General features: G+C 36.9%; 1 protein-coding gene across 2 annotated transcripts in view; it reads right to left on the bottom strand.

Annotated features, from left to right (window-relative positions):
- Positions 1 to 629: 629 nt before the first annotated feature.
- LOC129792435 (fringe glycosyltransferase) overlaps positions 630 to 21,775 on the bottom strand; it is a 114,064-nt gene continuing 92,918 nt past the window's right edge. For both annotated transcript variants that reach the window (XM_055831498.1, XM_055831497.1), the window contains 3 exons: positions 7,863 to 8,001; positions 1,543 to 1,809; positions 630 to 1,295 (listed from right to left, as the gene is read on the bottom strand). In XM_055831498.1, coding sequence (XP_055687473.1) covers positions 1,158 to 1,295; positions 1,543 to 1,809; positions 7,863 to 8,001 — 544 coding nt within the window. In that variant the 3' untranslated portion in view covers positions 630 to 1,157. The remainder of the gene's footprint in view (positions 1,296 to 1,542; positions 1,810 to 7,862; positions 8,002 to 21,775) is intronic.

Here is a 21,775-nt window from a genome sequence, read left to right as displayed (position 1 = left end):
CGGACGGACGGCCGGACGGACCAATTTTTGGCGCCACCGTTTTTTGGAATGTAGGGACCCTAATTCGTGCTCATCCCAAGTTTGGGCCCGATCTGACGACTTTGCATTTTAGAGTGTACACAGAAGCTGTGCTTCTTTGAAGAAAGAATCACAGCTAATGCTTCTTTGAAGAAAGAATCACAGCTAAAAATAATGAGTCAAAAAATATTTCTTTAATAACTGAATACTTATTTTTTTGTATTATTTGAAAACATAGGAAAGTAAATCATTTTCATATTTTACTTTGGCATTTATTTTGCATACCTAGTGTAAAAAAATAATGCATACCTAGTAAGAATTATCTCACTCATTACTACTTACTTTTCTTTGTGAATTGCCCTAATGAACACATTTTTCTTACGCAAAATTCTTTTATGAAATTCTTGAATTATTTCAGTGAAATTTTCAATGATTCTACCGTTGAAGGTTCAAATTCAATATTCTTCACTGAAATACATGTTTCACTTTGATTTCATGTTGTTTGAATTTTTCAAAAGAAAAGTCGTTAAAAAACGATCAATCTTCTTTTTCCAAACCCGAATATTTTTTTAATTTCGCTGATCACAAACTTCTTAAACATAATAAAACAATTTCTTGTGTTTTTCAAAAATATTTAATTTGCATTTAATACACTTAAAATAACAACATAATTCACACAGATTTTTCTTCGATTTTTTCTTCCCAATCTTACATTGAATTTTAACAATTTTTTTTGACTTTTCTCAAAAGTTCATTCCACGCTGAATTTCATAAAAATTCTAGTGGCAAAATTTCTCTTCAAGAGACTAGAAACATTTTATTAAAACAGCTTAAATTAGGATGCTAAAAGAATATTTAACATTTAATCGTTTTTATTTGAATTCTTTTTCGATTTTTTTTTATTTCACACAATTCGTTGGCCCCTTTCACGCCTTTTACAGAGATCACAGACAAAAAAGTCACGTTTTTTTCTTGCTTCCTTCAGAGAAGGATTTTTTAAAAACTATATACAGAGAGATTTCCGGGGATGCTCCGCCGGGATTTTTTTTTTAATATTTGGCTGAACATTCACGATGCCGCATCGGCTGTCCGGGAAGCTTTTAGGAGAGCTGCCCGTTTGAGGAAGACTGGGGTGTCCATCACCTGGGGCAGAAGCTAAAATAGGGGAAGAGGTGACAGTGTAGGCTGTAGAATCTCTTCGGGTCTGTCTTTGTGTCGAATCCATCAATCTTCACCACATTCCACTCATTCTTCATGCGAGCATAGCTGAAGGAGACCTACAAGAAAACAAATTAAAAGAATTTTATTACAAAGATTAAAATTTAAGTTTTCATAAATTTAGTTTTTTCTCTTCCTGAATTAATTTAATTTGCGTCACATGGGCAAATTTAAATGCCAGTGGTCTAATTTTAATATTATTTCTCTCGATCAAATGTTAAGAATTGCCCCCATGCTGGGAATTCCAGAAGCCCCACTGAATCTATGTCAGGAGAGCAAAAAAAAATTTCAGCTCTTCACACTCACTTGATCGTGGAACATTTCCGGCCTGAGGAACTCCATCGGTTCCAGATGGGAGTGAAATTGATCCACAACTGTTAGCGGTATCCGCAGCAGATGCTCCACAATGAAGCCCATCGTGACGTCGTCTGGGAAGCGGATTTTGTCGCCGATCTCCACAAATTTCCCGCCGCCGGCAATGGGGAGCATCTTCAGCGCCAATGCCCGACTGATGCAGAACCCTGCACCGCCCGTGGCGAACCAGAAGGTGATCTTCTTGTCTCGCGCTGATTTCTGCTTGAAGAAAAGAGATAAAAGAGGAATTAATATTTTTTTCTGTGTCCCCGAGGAGGGTATTAGAGAAATTGATTAGGTATTGGTTAATTTCACTGAATGGAATCATTTTGAATAATTCCACCATTTCAGCTGTTGGTGATCGCATTAAGACAGGAACTCGTTTCTCCGGGAAGATTCTTTCGTTCTTTCTTTGGCATTCCTCACTACGCGTGGTTTTCTTATTCATTTTTTTTATGGGAAAGAAAAATTAATCCGATATTGCCCCGTGATTATCTCGAAAGTTTATCTGGTCCCCGGTGATGTTGTACAGTACGCGGGAAAAGTATGCAATCATGTTTTGTTGAAATTGCAGGTGTTGAAAGTTCATACGAGGGCAATCATTAAAAGTTTCCAAATCCATATCCTCAAAAACGTGACACGGCAGTAATAATTTTAAAATTTAAATATCTGTTAGCGTCTTGCAGTGTATTGCCATCTATTGGCAAATATCACCTAAAGAAACGCCCTCTTGTGGACAATCTAATAGATTTGCTTTGACTAATCCGAAAAATTACCTACTTTAAAATTTCTAAAATAGAGAAATTAAATTAAAATCTCTCTAAAAAAAAACATTAATTAAGTGAAAAGCTTTCTGAGAAATTTTCATAAAGTTTTATCAACCAATTTACAAAAATTTAAAGTTAAAGAGAATGATTTAAAATAAACACGAGAGAACGAGGAGCTGTGGTGATGGCGTTATTTATTTGTCTTCATCGAGAAACTAAAAAGATGCATGTTTTCGATTTTTCGTTCGCTTTTTAATCACCCAAAATTTTGAACACGAGAGAAGAAATCATTAAATAAATTTCCATTAGAGACAATAAGGTGATCCGCCACCGCCAATTTATCGACCGAAAACATATATTGGAAGAAAACAGAGCTGCAGAGCAAACACGCTGGCAGGGTTTTGTGATTCTCTGTGTTTCCAAGTGTTTAAAATTATGTGTTATAGAATTTCAAATAACATATAAAATTTTAAGATCTGTTCTAAATCACAGCTTAAGGGTATTTACAAATAAATTAGCATATTTAAGAGAATCAATTTAGAAATAACAGAAAAAATATATAAAAAGGTAAAAAAAATGACGTCACAATTGTGTTTTCGTCCCTTTCAATGAAGATAAAATTACATTATCAAAACTAATATGTAGTTTATTTCATGCATTAAAAAAGACAGAAAAACACAATAGTGACGTCATTGTTGCATTTTTTAGTAAATATTTCCTGTTTTTCCTTAATGTTAATTTGATTGCGTGTATCTCAATTGTTTCCTCGAATAATGGTTTTGCCATACAGAAATACATATATTCCTTTAAAGCTCAATAAAATAATTAAAAAAAAAAACAATCTCAAGATCAAAGGCAATAGCAGTGATTTCTAATGAAATCTCAACGATTTAAGGAATACTCTTTGACTGAATGAAGAATAAATTTTCTCTCAAGAAAACCAGAAAAAAATATAGTGACGGAATTAGAGATTTAGTAGATTTTCTGGACATGTTTCCTATGCAAATGCCTTTTGGCTGTATGTTTGAAAAAAAAAAAATTCTTTGGGGACTCGCCTAATTGTCGTTCATTGGAAGATTGAGATCTCTTCGCGTGTTGCGTTTGCTTCAATCGATTGCGGACGATTGATGGGAATCTCATGGGGAGTGGCTAAAGAAATGTGAGACTTTTATTGCGATCTCCACGTCAAAAATTGGATGTAAAACATGGCTAGAAAATGGCCAAGAACACGAAGATTGTGTCTCTGAAATTGGTGATATACGAGAAATATGCGTGGCCTCTATGAGAGATCATCGTGTGCACGTTAGCTCCCGACTTTGATGCACTTTCTGGTTTCTTAAGATCTATTTATCGGAAAGAATTTGAATTTTTTTAACCGCAATTTCTCTATATTTTCCTTGATTCTTTTTACTCGCTAACAAGGCATCACCATTCAATTTTCAACTAAAAAATTCTATCGATTTATACGCCCATTTATCTCTTTGGTGTCAGAAGAAAACTTTCAGTTTATGAAAAAAAAGAACCCACAATACTGACCTCAAGATTCGCTTTGGAGTACCAATTCAGAGAAGTGGAGCCTAAAAGTGGAGCTTGGAGAGTAAGAAGAAAACCACATAAATGATCTTTTGACTTTGGAGGAGGAAGGCAAAAGTTGTGGCTGTGAGTCTATTTGGACGCCAAATGAATTGGCGACCGCAGCATCCTTCAAAATATTTGCCAAGAAGAAATTGTGGCGAGAGAAATTGCTGAGCGAGAAAATTAATAATGTGCCATTTGTGGTGTTTGCAGAGGGTGGTTCAGAAGAAGAAAATTGTCTTGAAAATGCTTCATTAGCGAAACTTTAACTAGGAGAACAATAATGAGAAACAATACAGTGATGATTCGCATTAAGTATAAAAATGGTAAAAACTTTTAATATTTTAAAATTACTTTGACTTTTATAACAAAAGCTGAAAAGTAAAGATCTTGAAAAAAATAAAATTTTTAAAGACTTTCTTCCTTGCTTTGTTCGTTGTACGAATCATCAATTCATGATTTAACAAATTAATTTGTTGGAATTTTGTAACAGAAAATCTATCACTGCTGACTCTATATGATACTTCTTCAGAGAATTCGTTATGTGAAGCATTAGTGGTTCAAGCCGATTCCTTATGCGACACACTAACTGTATAAATACATCTCATTTTACATTGGTTTGCATCTCTTACAACACGATGACTTTACATCATGTTGTATAAACAACAACAGGATAAATTTACAGAATAATACTCGGATACATTCCATTTGAAAATGTTATCGGACGCACAGATGAGTCCTCGTCAATTAAAGGAATTATTCCCACATCTTGCACCCCCGGAGTATGTATGCGGATTGCATACTCCGGGACTTGCAGACAAGTAAATGTAAATTGGAGAATTAAGAGGAACTTCCTGCAAAACACAGAGGGGTCATTGTACGACAGAGTAAAGCCCTGAGTGGTGGTGAAGGAGCTCTCTACAGGCTAATTGATAAGAGCAAATGGTTTTCGTCCTGTGTATGGAGCAAATCATGATGTGACCCCCACACCTCTCGCTTCTCAGCATCAATCGTCACTTGGGTTGTTCGATGTGATTATGGTGCATGTTGACTTATGCAACCCGATCGGTGAGTGGCATTAATATCAATTTAGAGGGCGAGAGCGAACAAAGAGACAGTGAATATAATTCAGGCATGTTTCTACCCAGCAGGAGGGCAACACTGTGACTACATTAATTCCTCCATCTGTAGCCTCCAGGTTCTTGTAGCCTACACCACACCATCCACTCGCAATCTGTCCCGCATGATTGCGCGGGAAATGCCAAGACGCGGGAGACGTGACAATTGACCGGGACCACGAGGTATATGAACAGAGTATAATACGGATTCCGTGGCGAAATGTGCGTGAATCGTCACAAAATGACGATTTATGGGCTTAAAGTCGATGCAGAATCAATTTGAGTTAATTATTGCTACTCTCTCATGTTCCATTGCACCGGGACAAGCACACTTAATGGGCGTATACACCGCGCGCTTTTGGGGCCCTCACACCGGTGCAAGTATAGAAAAGTTCATAATAATTTATGCGCTCGCCTCACAATGCTCCCGCGAGAGATTCTTTTTTTTAAAAGACCATTTCCATTATTATTATTATTTTGCACCCATGTGGCAGCATAAGAGTGAAAGAGATCCCAAATTAGTGGGTCGCTGGTCTCTGTATATAGTTTTGCTTGCTTCTCATACCTTCTCAACAAGTAAAAAAAAAGTCTGCAAGACAATCACGAGGTGGATAGGAAGGAGTACCGTAAATTAGGCCAGCTTTACCAGCTTTAAATTGCGTGAAATTTTATCTTTAAATTAAATCTTTTGATTCTAAACTTTAAAAGATTCAAAGTGAAGCTTTAAATATTATGGGACTGTTACAAGTATGAAAATATTGATTATTTTGAAATCTAATAATTTCCAAAATGGCGGACTTTACGATTGAGAGAATCAAAGTACTCAAGGAGACACAAGTAAATTCTTAAACTTAAAAAGAAATAATTTTATAGCTATTTTTAGATCTTTGATTTTCCTTTAATTTTCTGTTTTTTTGCGTCTTTGCTTGATTTTATAATCAAACTCAAATATAAAACGAAAGAAAGGTTCATTAAGTTAGGTTAGGTTAGTATTAGGTCTAATTCTATGCTAAATCTAGTATACAAAAATATTTGTAACTGCTAATTTTATTCCTTTTGCTCAAATATTTGAAAGAAATTAAATTGGCATAAAAATTGACAATTTTAACACCATAACAATAAAAAACAAATTTACCCTTCTCCACGGTATACAAAAAAAACGTGAATAAAGCGAAAATGAATATGAATCAGAAGAAAGATTTACACTGAAAGCAAGAAGCTTGCGCATCTAAAAGGTTCGGTAACCTCCTTATATAGAAAAAGACAGCCCATACGAAAAAATTTAACTAAAGAGTTTTAATACATCGCCTCACCAACGCCCTGGTTGACTATAAAGGCGCGATCAATAGATTATTATTATTATTGAGAATGAAATGGAATACATTTTGAGAATTGATGGAATCACCACATTAGACTGACAGTTAATATTAAGTCCCCGCTCTCTTCATCTCCCCGGTTTAGATTATTTTCGGTATATATGGCTCCCGCACAATGCTAATGCGATGGTGGCTGTATATTTGACCATTGAGGAATTTTCAATGATCATCCGAGCGATCAGTAGGCAAAAGTGAGGTCCTCAGAGCGTTCTTTTCTCATCTTTATATTTTTTTTTTGTTGGAAAAGTGATTTAGAGAAACGCTAAAATTTGAATATGAATGCATAGCATGAGATCAAGTTATTGAGAATGATCGAGGAACGATGGTTTTAGTAGCGATCGCTGCTTGATCAAGTGATTTAAATGGGATGTAAACACGAAAGAATTTAATTCAGCCTTCGTCGTGAGAATTTGAAAAGCAAAATGGAATGCTTTCAATAGATTTTTAATGCAAATAATAAACTTTTAAAATTAATTTTTGTCATGCGATAAGTTTTTTGTATAGGATAACATGAAAATTCTAAAGGAATTCTTTTAAAAAGACGTTATGCATTTTAAAATTAAACGGTATATGTTGATTAAACGATTTAAATCAAACTAATAGCCTTAAAGAATAAATTAATTGAAAAAAAAGCTTTAAAAAATTTGAAAACTACTTTGCGTTTAACAAAACCCAAAAAAATGACAGAACTTTTTTTGACAGAACTTCTATTGGACCATAATCTTGACATCTTGATCTTCAGTAATAAATATTTCAGCATTTCTTTCAATTCTAAACACAAATTTCTTCTGTTTTTTTTATTATTCAAATTATAAAAACTTTATGCTTTATTTAAAAATGCGTAACACTTTTGACAAATTTTTACAATCTCATCCGAGGCAATTTACGATGCCGCCCGAGTGCTTCAAAAAGTGATTTCGAAGAATAAAAAATTTGAAATTCAAAATAACCGAATTACAAATTCAAACTGCGACTCTGCAATAAATTTAGTTAATATCGCGATGTACGATCATCGTCATTAGGCGATCTCTTTTCGCACTATGAAGTATTTTATGAATTCGCCCTGCCGCAGAGTGAGAGGATCACGGTGAAAAATGGATAGTTTTTGCCTAAGGGGGTTATGACCAACCATTTGCAATTTTGCGATCTCAATGCCTCAGCATGATCATGTGCGATTTGTGCTGTGATCGCACCCGGCTATATCCACATATAGAGACTGTTTGGAATTTCACTCCCTTTCGAGATCGACGTCTCCGATATCACCTGAGACAGTGACAAATTAAACGATCTTCTCGGTGAGCAATGTGGTTGCGCCCATCTAGTGATCAAGAAAATGTAGATCGTTGATCGGCCTGGGCAATTGGGTGGGGCGCGCGATCTCTTTGTTTGTCAGGGACAATAGAAACTAATAAATAGTTTATGGTGGTATTACTCACATTATCCATGATGATTTCCAGGGGAGAAGAAATACTTGGCTTCCCGAGGTACCAATCCTTTGAGGCTGAATACTCATCCAGGAGGCGCACAAGACGCGGCACATTCACATAGTTGTCGTCGTCAAAATGACAAAACCATCTGCAAAATGAAAAGGATTGTGATGTTGGATTATTAATTGATCCTCAGTCATTATTCTCAATTAAGACAGTCATTAATTCCTGAGGCCAGGAGGATAAAAACAACAACAAAAAAACAAGCTCTTCGTGAAATGCACCATGGCAGCCATTCTTTGACGCCCCAAATCATTTTCAGCGATCATGCTGAGTGATTAATTGTGGATGGAGAATTGGAAAAATAATACCGCGTGCTTGTCTCGTTCATCTCATGGGCTATTTTTATTGACTCACCCATAGTCAATTGTTTGCACTACAAAAAAAACCACGCGGAGGTTGCGATCGCGAGAAGACGTTTGGTGGTATGATCACTGAGGATCATTGAGAGCGACACTGAAAGTTTCCATCTAAATAGCATCGATTGCTTTTGAGAGTGAATCGAGAAAACTTTCTAATTGCAATCTCACGATTCTCCCGCGCGCAGTAAAGTAGATCATCCCGCCAAAGATCTTCTTGTTCGATCGTGAAAATTGGATACAATTGAATTGCGTCTACGGAGTAACAATCGCGAGCACTTTCCGTGCTAAAACCGCCGTTGCACTTGACTTTCTGTCACGATTTGTGATTTATCTCATGCTCATATGCGGAATATTATTGGCGGACAGCGAAAAACACCTCTCACATCCCACCAGATGAGAGAATAGACATAGGTACAAAATATGAGAAGGTAGAATCAGGTGCCAAATGTCTGATCTCACCCAATTAATTAATCTATCGCCCCGAGAACTTTCATCCCGCCATTCGCAATTTATTTATAGCCCCACGCAGATTTTTTTTCTGCCGCCACATTGTTGACAACCAGACAATATATGATGGAATTCAGTCGTTATTGAGGATTCATTGCACTCTTTCTTGTATGATGGTGAACAAATTGATTTTTTTGCACCCTCTCGCAGTCGATTGATTTGCACACCCCCTATTTGACCGTTGGAGTGCAACGAACCGCATTTTGTCCCTTCGCGTGCCCTCAAAATCGATTACGCGCTATTTCACGCGGAAAACGCATCCCCCCCACACAATGATCATGTAGATACAAAACACATCAGCCGGAAGCACATACTATAGCTAGGTGTCCCATTGAAAGTCTAGAGCTAATCATGGAGTCACGTTCGCGGGGCTCACCTTGCGCGAGGTTCGAGATATCCGCGGGGGAGATTCGGCGAATGTGCTCAATTGAAAAGGCATTGCTGGGGCGCGGTCAATAAATCCCATTCTCTCTGGGTCTTTGTCGAGACACAACAAGAACTCACTGATTGCAAACCACTCTAAGACTTTCATTGTGGACCTCCAACGAATTTTTACACAGCGACCATGTGCGGGGGATAGCAAGTGGGGCAATTTTGTGCAATAATTGATAGCCTTGTTGGCTTTTGGCGGAGTGAAAGCTCGCAATTTATATGATAATTTCAGCACGGGTAGCTGACAATTTTGTCATTTTTGCAGCAAAAAAAAAATGTGATTAAAATGAAAAGCTGAAAAAATATAATTTTGCTCAAGTGGTTTAAATTACGCGGAATTATATGAAGAAAAGTTTTCTTAACATGATTTTACTGTTTTTAAATTAGCTATATTTTATGCTATGAACTTATGAGGTAATAAACGGTACAACAGTGTCTTAGAATACAATATACACTAATAAATTATATAAAAAAAAATCTAGAGTATTATACGTATTCAATTAGGGATCACAGTCCTAGTGTGAATCATTGATGTAAAATTCGATTTAAAATATAGGCAATTTTTATTCCTTTAAAGCCAAGAAAAAAAATAATCAAAATAATGCAGTAACATAGAACATATAGCTTAAGAAGATAGTGCTCTCATGTTGTGGGGTAAAACGAATCTCGCGCATAAGAGACTCATTCCGGATAATGAAGGATTGAGTAGAGTATCCGATTGGATTCGGTAAAATTGGCATTCGAGCGATACTAATCGCTTCACGTCACTCAAAATTTCTCGATTAAAATAGTGGAAAAAGCCCTGTTAAATGCTTCACAAACGATCGACGCGAGATTGCCTCACATGGGTGGAAGATGGTAGTCGCTCTGGTGGGTTGAAGTGTGATTTAATATTTTCTTTTACATATAGCAAAGAACAATTGAGCAGCGCATGTTTGTTCTTTGATGTTTCGCTCCACCTGGCGCTATAAATTCTCTTCCTTTTTAGTTCAATCCTTCTGCAACTCATACCCACAGCTTCTACACAGAGTATCTTTGTTTCTTTTGGTATTTCTCCACTATGTGCCCCCAGTGGACGACCATCATGTGTTCTGTGTAAAAGTCACCGGGGAATATCGCAAAAATTATATACAATCTACCTATACAATACATCCGAAGATGGGGAAGCGAATGGTGTGTGCAGGAGGAGAGTTGGAAAATAATCTGCACGCAATGTCTTAACATTTATTATCGAACTAAAGACTTGACTTAGGAGCTCTCGCCAGTGGTCTTGTATGGGGGAAAAGTATACAGAAGAGGAGGGAAATTTTATGAGTTCACCCGAGAATCTCCGCAGTTGTGCACTCTTTAAACTAGTTACAGAAGACTTGGGGAATTTATAAAGAGGCAAATTAGTGTCGGACGATTTGTATAAGCCAGAGGAATCATTCACCTCTGCAGAAGCCCCCTTTTTACCCCTGCAAGACATTCCAGGCACACGATATTATTTGTTTACATTTCTACAATATTATTGCATTGAGAAGTCTGAACTCTATGCCGACAATTCAATAAAAGTCATCATAAAAAATTCATGCAAATTTTTTATGATCATTATTGTGTTTAACTTAAATCATTTCTCTTAAAGCTGTTGGGAAAATTTAAAAATAAATAAATAAACTGTCTGGGACATCTTGCACCCTTTGCACAGGCACAGCTTTTTCATTTCAAGCGAATTGATTTGTTCTGCTTGCTCTTGTTTTGCGGTAAAGTAGTTCATATACAGAGAGAGATGTACCCTAAAAGAGTACCCTCCAAATGATCCGTGGTCTGAATTTAATCCCATCTTGTGGATTTAAATTTAAAATCTGGTGGAACAACGCGCAATGGTACCGCATTTGCCACTCTCGTGTAGTAGAGATCAAAGGCACAGACCATCCCCCCAGTACGACCACATTTGCTTTTCACCATAGACGGAGGGGCTCAAGAGATAAAATGAAAATTAATTGAAGTGGTTGAAGGGGATGGTTCAGTATATAAAAAAAACAAGCTGAAAGAGGAATTTTTCTGCTGTGAAATTTATTTGTTATTCCCTTCAGCATGGCACTTACACGATATTTTCACCCCACTTTTGCCCCATGTTCTCATGACATAAATTTACAACCCTCCCGCGGGTGTCACAACCCTCCCAAAAAACACACAACGAATTTTTCCTGATCCCCCCAAAAACATACAATTCCCCCCCTCAAATAATGTTGGAACTCACACGATTAATTACAAATGCACTGGCCTGGAATTTATTTTCAAGGAGCGCGGGGGGCACAGCATATTAAATCCAATTGAATTTTGGGTCCCCGGTGGGATGTACCGTGTATGTAAATTTAATTGTCTCTGCAGATAATTGCACCCGCCAAGAGTTATTTCTGGGCAAGTGAACAAAGTGCGAGTGAATATTAGATGGTTGATGAACCCCTAAGGGAATGACTCTCATGCATTCCATCCTGCAGCAAAGTTTTACAAAATCTCGGAATATTTTATAAAATGCCCGAGAATGGTGTGCAAAATCCCGAGAATTTCCTAAGAATTGCGCCAATTAACGAACCCCTTTCTATCCTTTGATCGCAAAAGTGCTTTTAAACTACACGGTCACTTTAATCATTTATTACGCACAGTAGAATATATAATTTTTTTATACACGCTCTTGCAAATCTACAACATGTTACCATTTAAAAAATTCTGTCTGAGATCAAGCGCCTCAAACATTTTACTAAATTTATTAGAGAAAACGATCAAATAGTTATCCAATCAACAGACTTGGACGTATGTCACATTTTATTGCCCCCATTTCCCCAATAAAAGTTTCCAAATGCAATCCGCCTCGCTTCTATTTAAGCAAAAGAACTCATTGATCTGCAATAAATGAAATGCAAAGCATTCAAGTTTTATGGGACAGTCATTGAATTGGGCACAAGATGAAAAATTGCACTCTTATGCCTCCACCAAGGAGTGAGACAAACACTGAAAGGCACACACTCTCGAAATGGAATTGTGCCATGAATAGTATTCCAATTTTGCGACAGTCCAATTGATTAGAATGGACTTGCAGAAAACCCGGGGAGAACACACTCAACATGCCGACAGCAGAACATATTTTACGAGCCATGGGGAAATTAATAGTTTTGTGTCTCTTTAGAGCTTTTAAAATGCAAAAACGGACTTTGTTCGACATTTTCTTTCCCCGAAAATGTGGAACACTCGAGGTGCTCTCTTTATGCGCGATATTCTTCCAAGATCCGCGCTGGTACGTAATTTCGCGCTATAGCCGTTAATTGGGAATGTTTTTAAAATGATAATTTCCCTCCCATTTGGTGCTCAACAACAAATCATTTTGCGAAGGCGGCTGCTGAGCACGAGGCACGACAATTCGCCTGACTTAAGAAGCAATAAAAACCGCCATGGTCAGTTTCTTGTTTCTCATTCCATTTTAAATCCTTCTCTCTTTATATTTAGCTCCCTTTGTGGCTTCATAATAGAGAACACAAAACGTACTCTTGCTTGCTGAAAAGGAATTATAACGAGAACAATGAATGCAATTGAATAAGGTGGGGGTCCTAAAAAGGACTTTGTAACTCCCATTGATCCACGGAAGATTGTTTGAAGCAGCATCTTTTAAAAGGGGTTTGTTTTTGAATATATGTATTTATGTAAATGTATATTCTGAGAATTTTTCATATTAGCATAGAGAAGAATGGCCGAAATAACCAACTTTACCCAAAACCTTCTTCATTAAAAAAAATCCTCGCAAAATTCGCGATTTAAACGTTCTTTTTGGAGCTTTGAGGCTTTCAAGAATTTTGGCGAATATTGGACTTAACGACAGATTCCCCTGAGAGCATTATGCTGCACAAATGATCCCCTTAAAATGCACGAGGAGTGACAATTTATATACAAAAGATTAATCCCATCTTCAGGTGTGAGGTCTCCGTGTTTTTTGTCCATCTCTCCCAAGATTTTTTGAGACTCTAAGAACGTGGGCTGAGCATCAATGTTTCCATCACCAGCCACCGGATTAACATCTTTCTGGTCCATTTGATTGACAAAAAGCTAGACGCGCGCGTCTCAAAAGATCCCAATCTTGTCCGGTGCCACTTCTCGAGGCAAGAAATACACTTCCAAAAATTTTATTTTTTAGCCGCTTTTATGTTGCTCCAAAGCATACAAAATTGCTGCTTTTCTGGTGCAGAATTAAGTTGAGCAATGCACCTCTGACCACCACCTTTATATCTTGGTAATCGCTGGAGAACACGTGCACGGTGAATTATTTTCATAGAGTGGGTGGGGTTCGATTGCAAACACTTGAAAATACTTTGAATAATTCCGGGTGGAAATCTCATTGGATTTCCTGGGCAAAATTGTATTTCATAATAAAACTTTTGCATTGCAATCCCATTGGAGTATATACCGGGACAAAACACCATCAATAATCCACATAGTAAAGCATCTCCTGAAGCATAACCCAAAAGCTCTTATGCTTGAAATGCTGCATTCTGAATTGTTGACTATATATACTTGTGGGTGCTTTATTGGAAATGAAGGTAGTCGAGTCGTGTACTATGAGGAAAATCCTTGAATATGGAAGGATTAAGGGGTATTGAGTAATTTATCTCCGTGGGTGGAGATGCAAAGGTGTTCATGTATTTGATACTCTAAAGATGTTCTTCATGCTGCATTACAGCCTCTCAGCATCAATGGTTGTGGAGAGATCTTGTCCTGCTTGTGCAACATCCCAGCTTCGTTGTATATTTTTCACCCACAAACCATCGAAACTCAGGTCCACTGTCACGATAGATAACTCAATTGGAATGGTGTTGAGTCCCTCCTGAGACATGGTGCGCCTTTCTATTCTCCATACTATGTACATGGGGGCTCAAAGTCCCCACAATGTGGTAAACTGGTTCGTGCTTGCTCCTCAAATCGATTTCTCCGCGTGGCAACGATTTATCGACTTCGATGGAGAATATAAATTCAGTCTGGTGAGAAGGAGGAATATTCAAATAATTTCTGGATTATCAGATGCCACAGGGTAATCCCGCCACTTCCCAACACACTCTCGGTTCGACTTTTAGATGCCAAACGCAAATACTCCCCATGGGAATTTCCACATAAGTCCCTCCCCGGCATGTACCAGGCAGAGCAATTTTGATCGAATTAGTGAAGTGAATGCCACCACCTCTGATGCATGATTTTCGTTAATCGCACGAAAATCTATTTCAATCAGTTCCGCACAATTATTCGCTTCCTCCCAGAAAATGTAAAACCCCATGTGCCCACTAAATTCGATCAATGGGTACGGCAATCATCATACATCTTTTTTCCCCACACAACTCTCCCACCTGGATGGATCAAGTGGTGAGACTTCCAAGAAAAAAAGCTCAAAGATCCAATAATAGCTTCCTCACAGAGTGTTTTGCGTCTCACCAATTGACTTTTTTTTTCATCAAATAAAAAACCCAAAGTTGGGGCAATGCGTAAAAAATGTCTTTTAGACACCCGGCGTTTTTTTTTTTCATTGCCGTCTGAACACTTTTTTGCTGTAATAGATGTTTATGCTTTAACACTCCTAAATACTTTTAAAATAGTCTATTTCCCATGGTTTTCTATATAACATTCAACTCTAAATACCAATTGAAAGATACAATTCCCAAAAACGTAATCCGGAACCATAATGGAATTTTATACGCCTCAAGTTATATTTTAGTTTCTCTATGTCATGATTTGATTTAAGACGTTTTATTTTAATTGTAGGAAAAGTGTTAAAAAAAGAAAATTATTTTATCGGCGGATATTGAATTTAGAGTTTGCTGAAAATGTTTGATTTTGGCTCCGCAAGGTGGCTTATAAGCATATAGCGCTATCTAAGCTTTAATTAATGTTTCCGTTATTATTTAAAAAAAAATCTTGTTATGATCGAAAAGAATTTTAGAAGAAATGAAAAAAATGAAAAAATGCTTTCACAATATTCTAAACAGTTGAATTATTCCCCTCAAAGAAATTTATTCGTTTGTGCATGGAAAAACCTTTCTATGTTTGTAGAAAACCCCAAACAGATTTTCCATTTTCAACAGGGATCAGATGAGAAAAATCAACAAAGATCTAAGCAAAAATGTTAACAATGACGTCACTGTTGTGCTTTTTGAAGCATTTAGCTGAATTGTCATCAATATTTTTGAAAAGATGTGTTCCCTTACAGAGTAGTATAAGTTCTAAACAATTAAATAGATACGTTCAAAAAACTATGATAATTCGATTTCTGCAAGTGCTATCTATCCTATACAGATTACTACACATTTATTGGTTAGGTAATAGACATGTCTGCTTTTGCAATCTTTTCTATCAATTTCAAACCACAAAGACAATCACGTTGGCGATATAAAATATCTCCCTTTTGGGTGGAAAATTATGCCAATACGAAAGAACAATCCCTGTTTTGCAGAGACAACACATATTTGTTAAATTTAGCATAATTTGCAATTGAAAGCAAAACTGCAATCCCCGCTGAATTATATAAATTTCTTCAGTAAAACGACAAAAAGCGATCAGATAAACATAACAAAATAATATATTCCTTTTTTGCCAACATTGAATGGAAATGAGCAATATTTCATGGGTCATTTCCAGAGGTAGGTAGGTATATGCTTTTTATTATCGTTCACCATATTCTGGTTTGTGCAGGCGGGATTTCATAAATATAGCATTTATAACAAAAAGTGTTTCTTTTTTTTCCAAAGAGAGAAAACACCTACTTCTCCTGGCAAAGTTAAAATAAATAAGAAAGAATATTAAGAGCTGCATGTCTGACAAGAGTGTTCCGCAATCAATTACGCGAATTTTAAGAATCCGCGAGCCTCCGTTTAAACAATTTTCCTCCATGTATCGCATTAATAATCTCTTTCTCTTTACCACAATTCACATTAATCCGCTCCTTGCCTGCGCGTCACCGTCAAACACCCAACCACCGTGTGGTGCGCGACTAACCCGACTAACCGTGTTGTGTCTTGAAGAATAACAACAAAAAAAAGACAACGATGGCAAAATTGCTGGGATGCAGTGGGGCTGTGCAATAAAAGTTGGAAATTGAAAATCTGGATTACACACAGAAAGATGATCGCCTGTGCTATTCACCCCGCGTGAGACGTTCTCTCCGCAAAGTGGGATGGATGTTTTTAGAAAATTGTTGCATTTGAGATTGTCAATTTCATGTTGCATCTCTCGGTGGATTTCATAATTGTGCTCCGCTTCCAAGAGCTGCGAAATTGCATGAAATTAATGGGATTATGATGGTTGGAAAATGTAAATATACACTCCCGGATATTGCAGTAGATGCACATTTAGTGAATAAACTGTCCTATGCATGCATGTCTTGACGACTCACTCTGGGTATTGCGCTAAAATATTATTTAATTTTATTGTAAAACACCCTGGAAAAACATCTCGTTTTTAATTGCTTGTCTTAATGATTAGCAGAAGCATGTGGTATGCAGATTTGATATGTAACCAGATCAATTGGCATTTAGAGTCGACTTAATTAATATTCGGAGGGAATTGGTGGTGAATGGGATTTAGAGCAATGTTGAATCATTTGTTTTAAATGGTAAAGTTTATCGTTTTTGGTATGAAATAGCTTTGATAACCGGTACAGAAAAACGTTGGTGTAGAGTAGAATGGGGTCATTTTAGTACTTATTATTATATTTTATTTTGTAAAATTATGCTAATTTACTTTTGTATGGTAAAGGCCTTGCATAAAAAATATTATTTTATGAGAAAAGTCAAAAGCATAAATCTTCCAATTAGGTCAGTACATAAATTCGTTTTATTTAAGCAAAAATAGTTTTTAATTTTAAAGTTTTTACTTTAGAATAAAATATTCTGAATTAAATGGAGTATTTTGTTGATTTTTTTTCAATTAAAATTAAATTAAAAATTATTTAACCTCCACTCTCGGTACCAATAAATTCTTAATGGATTGTGTAGCAAATTGCGGACAGTTGAAGTTGGTCGGCATTTTCTTCGCTGTATATAAGAGAAATGGCGTGAAAGATATAATTCTTCTAGTAGCACATAGTCAATTATATTAATGAAGAATAAAATCAATAGAAGTGGACTTTGCTATATTTATACATTTGGAATTAACATCAAACCCAAAGTGAAATGGACTCCTCAATCCACAAAACCCCACACACAATTCCCCTCAATTGCTGATGGGCGTCGTACACAATAGATTGGTATTAAGAGATGTTCAATAGGAACCTCCGGACTAAATTACATCAAATTGACATTTTAATTGCCACCATGGTGTACAAATGCCGGGGAACGCTGTGAAATGCGCGCACAAAAGACGAGGAAGCGAGATGCGTCACTGGGGCACAAATAAGATGAAAAAAAAATCATCTCCAGAATCTGAATTAATTAGAGAAATTCTCAACTTGTTCAATGTGATTCTAATTAATTCCTTTAATTGGTTATCCAGACTTTGTTGCTCACAGAGGAAATTGAGAGATTCGCGCGCAAATTGTCTTTAGCTTTGGGATCATCATGATGAGACATCCTCGCGTGGTGGCATCCCTCTGATGAAAGTCTCTGGGATGCTCTTCGCGCAAATGATGATTGTAAATGTTCAAATGATGGGTGTTTTTATTTTGTCATTAAACTCCCATCCGGTTATTTTGCATTTCGCACCATGTCCCAACATGGAGCATGGAGCATAAAATAAAATAAAATAAATAAAATGCACATGTGGAGGAAACAACGTGAATTTGTACTCTCGAATTAACTCTCTCTCTCTCTAAAGAGCACCCAATTGTGTGGTGTCCAATTTGGAAATTGCATCCACGATGTACGGCACGGAGGAAAAAAAATGAGCAGGTCAACTAATTGATTTATGAGTTCAATCGGAATGATCAATTTTCTCATTACGCCACAGATCCCACAGATGAATTACCACACTTGGGAAGATTCTTCCTTCACTTGCACATCCCAAATGGAGGAGACATCTGCTCCCCATCGCGTCAGTGGATCATGGAATTCACGCAGCAGCTCATTCACAAGTCGATCGGAATGGGTAGAAAAACAACCATCAATGGCCATCATGAGCTCCTTCTCGAATACTTTATTGAGTTTAGGTACACACAATCAATGTTTGATGATGAACATCCCACACACAACATTTCTCCATCCATTTCAGTATTTTGTCATCCCATTTCGCTGCGTTGAGAACGCCAAGAGTCCAAGAATGGGAATTATTGGGGTAATTTTCTTCAGTCGGCATCGACAATTTACTAACGAGTTGGTATAAGACAGGAAAAAATGAGCTTAGCCTGAGCTTTGGATTGTCAGGGCAATGTGAAACAAGATCGAGAAGTCCGCCTTGGAATGGCACACCGGAGAGGTTTATCAATACACTAATATGTAAAATTTATTAAAAAAAATAAAACTTCAGAAGATTGAAAATGTACAAAAGGAAAAACGTAGAGCATCAAGGAGGTTATTCAAGTCCGTATAGGTTGTTCTTACTTATGAATTCCATTAGAACAGACGTAGACTTGTAGAGAATCAAAAAGGAACAAGAAATCGTTAAAAGGACTTCTCATTATCTACTGAAAAGTCAGAGAAAGATTTGCTCAAAAATGCATACAGTGACGTCACTGTTTTTGAAGTTTTGTTTCTTCAAATTGACGTCATTTATTTTTGTATTTTTGGGTAAATTTGTCAGTTTTCCAAGCTGATTTCGGTGGAAAATGATAAGTTTGTTTGGTTACTTATTTATTTGAATTCCCAAGAAGATTAAGCGTGTTCCAATTATTTCATCGAATCAGGTCTTAGCCCCTATATTAGTGTGAATAAACTCCTTTTGTCCTAACGTATTTAGCCCTTTCAGACATTATTGTAAGACCTCATTAAAAATTCAAATAATTTCAGTCTCCAAAAAAGATTTCTTTACAATTTTTAGAATAATTAAATTCATGTAGCATAAGCAGCGGCAGCAAATTCTAGCAGTGCGATGCCCCTTTGGGCGGAGAGAATGCCATGGAAAAATGACTTGAGAACGAGTTCGATCGCAAGTCCCTGTGTGGGACTTAATTAATAGGTGTCTTACAATTCTGCATTCTTGGCTATACTATCATCGTCATCAGAGTGGACCAATTGGTGCGGTTCTTACATCGAGTGCAGCAGCTGCAGCTGCCGATAAACTGCTGCCACGGATTATTAACGTTCACGGGGCTTTAGTCAAATCAGCAAATATTAATTATAACTTTCATCTCTCATCCCTCGATTGCCCCGTGGTCTGTATAGGAGACGTATTAATAATCATGATCGAGAATTATTCTCCTGTCGCACGTGAATTATTCCGTTGATTTCTTTTCATGGCATCCGGCATAGGGAGTAAAAAGCGCCCTGTGGAAAGGTTGGCGTCTCCGCGTAATTAATGACGGTGGAATTGGCCCAGGGATGGAGCTGGACCACCTTGGGTGTTCTGGAATGTATCACCCGGGAGATAACCAACTGTGTATGTGCCAAAAAATACTTCCGAAAACGACCTCCAGACTCAATTTGCGGCAAGCAAATCTCCCTCTTTCCTGTTGATCGCATGTTGATCTCTCCATCCGCACATCCTCTCCACATCCTCCCCATATTATATAGAAAGTTTTTAATCAGATTTGCGGGTTTGTGAGACAATTGGAATTGGGCCAAAAGAAGCACAAGTGGTGCTTTTATTGTCCATCTCTCGCCTTTTTTCCCTTCACATTCATCACTTTTATGGGACCACGCGGTGTGGCGGTAAGAAGCTGGAGAACTTTTTGGGCGCCCCCATCATTTTATCACCACATTATGGACTCATTCATTTCGCACGTCTCTTAATGGATTTCCACGTAGAAAATTCACAGTCGAGCACTTTTTTTACGCTTCCCGCTCACCGTTCGTCCTCAATAATTAATTTAACACGAAGCTCCGGTGTGGAACAAAGAACAAGGGGGTATTTTCACTGTGAAAAACACATTTGAAATGACAAAGTGATGCTCTCTCTGTGTTAATTAGCAAAGGGGCTGCCGTACAGAATAAAGAACATCATTCTTCACTTCTTTTTTCTTTTCATTTCTCTCATCGTTCTCCCAATATTTCTCACATCGATTGCCCCTTTGGTCGAAAATAGCGTTCAGCACATCCCAATCTTTCTTTTGATCATTCGCCCAGTGTAACAATAAAATGTTCAAATTAAGACAATTTCCTCTACGTTCCTTTTATTTATTTTTTGCACAAAAATTTTCCCACATTGTTTGAGGGAAAACACTTGGTGCTTGGGTTATGTGATATTAGAGAAACTTTCACCCCATTTAAAATGACTAATTGCATGTTCTTCGTCGTTTATCTTACGAACGAACTCTTTTTGTGCCCATTGACAATTTGTAGCTCTTCCGAGAGCATAGTTTTATGTAGTTTTATTGCTTGTCCATCAAAATATATCTGACCATTTATTGGTGCAGCTATAAAGCACTCAAATATCACCTTTCAAATTTACAAGCCACTCACAATGTTAATCACCACCAGCAACGATGATGGTCTTCTCAAGTTGCTGATATTGATGGAGGATGAATGTAATTATGCCCATAGAAAAGACTTAAAAATGTTTCTATGAATGAAATTTTCCTCTTTCAGGCTTATTTTAGATTTTACTGCCAAAACTTGCCTAAAATTATGCAAATTAATATGAACCATTTAAAAAGTTGTTAGATTAAATTTCAATTTAATGGCAAAGAGCTTTTTTTTTTAAAGAAAGTAGATATCTGTAGAATCGTTCAGATCAATATAGATTTAGCAAAGTAAAATAATGAAATCGGAATTAAATCGATCTCTTGATGGATTGAGCCTTGATTAGCTCTCTATCGCTAATAAAGCACAAACCCATGTCGCGTATTGTTTTACAATCAATTCTGTGACCATGTTTAGTTTGAATAGAAAATATTGCCTCAAACTAAAGTGATTTAACATGAGAATTGAACTTGTTGTTTGTCCAAATGGCACCGCAATTCAATTTACAGCGAGTGTGCCAAACGATGGCAAATTTATGCTAAAAACCCACCGTCATCTCAAGAGTTGATGACAAAATATTTACTCTGACTCATGATTTCTCCAATTTCACTCAATTGACAACGACACAAAAATTGCGGGAGGGACAAAAACCAGCGCTAAGTACCCGCACGGTGGAGAAACTTTAATTAAGTGGACAACCAAAAATCATCATCAAGGTTGGGCTTGTTTTTCCACCACGACACACGCAAAGAATTTACAACGAAAATCTCCCAAAAAATCATAAATCTCACAGTTAATTGACTTTCTGACCATCGTAGGGAGTTTTTTGTTCTGTTAAAAAATTTCTGTAGCACGACGCAATTCTGGTAGCTTATTGAGAAACATTTTCATTTAATAGTGCTGTGTGTATATAGAATGAAATTTAAAGTATATAGAGGAAAAATAGTCTAAAAAGTCACTTTATGGTGAATTAAGGCGCTTTCTGGAGTGATTTGTT

Source organism: Lutzomyia longipalpis, chromosome 3, assembly GCF_024334085.1.
Source record: "Lutzomyia longipalpis isolate SR_M1_2022 chromosome 3, ASM2433408v1".
In the NCBI taxonomy this organism is placed as follows: Eukaryota; Metazoa; Arthropoda; class Insecta; order Diptera; family Psychodidae; genus Lutzomyia; species Lutzomyia longipalpis.
The sequence above is the reverse complement of the archived record's forward strand: the minus strand, read 5'-3'. Positions and strand labels throughout refer to the sequence as shown.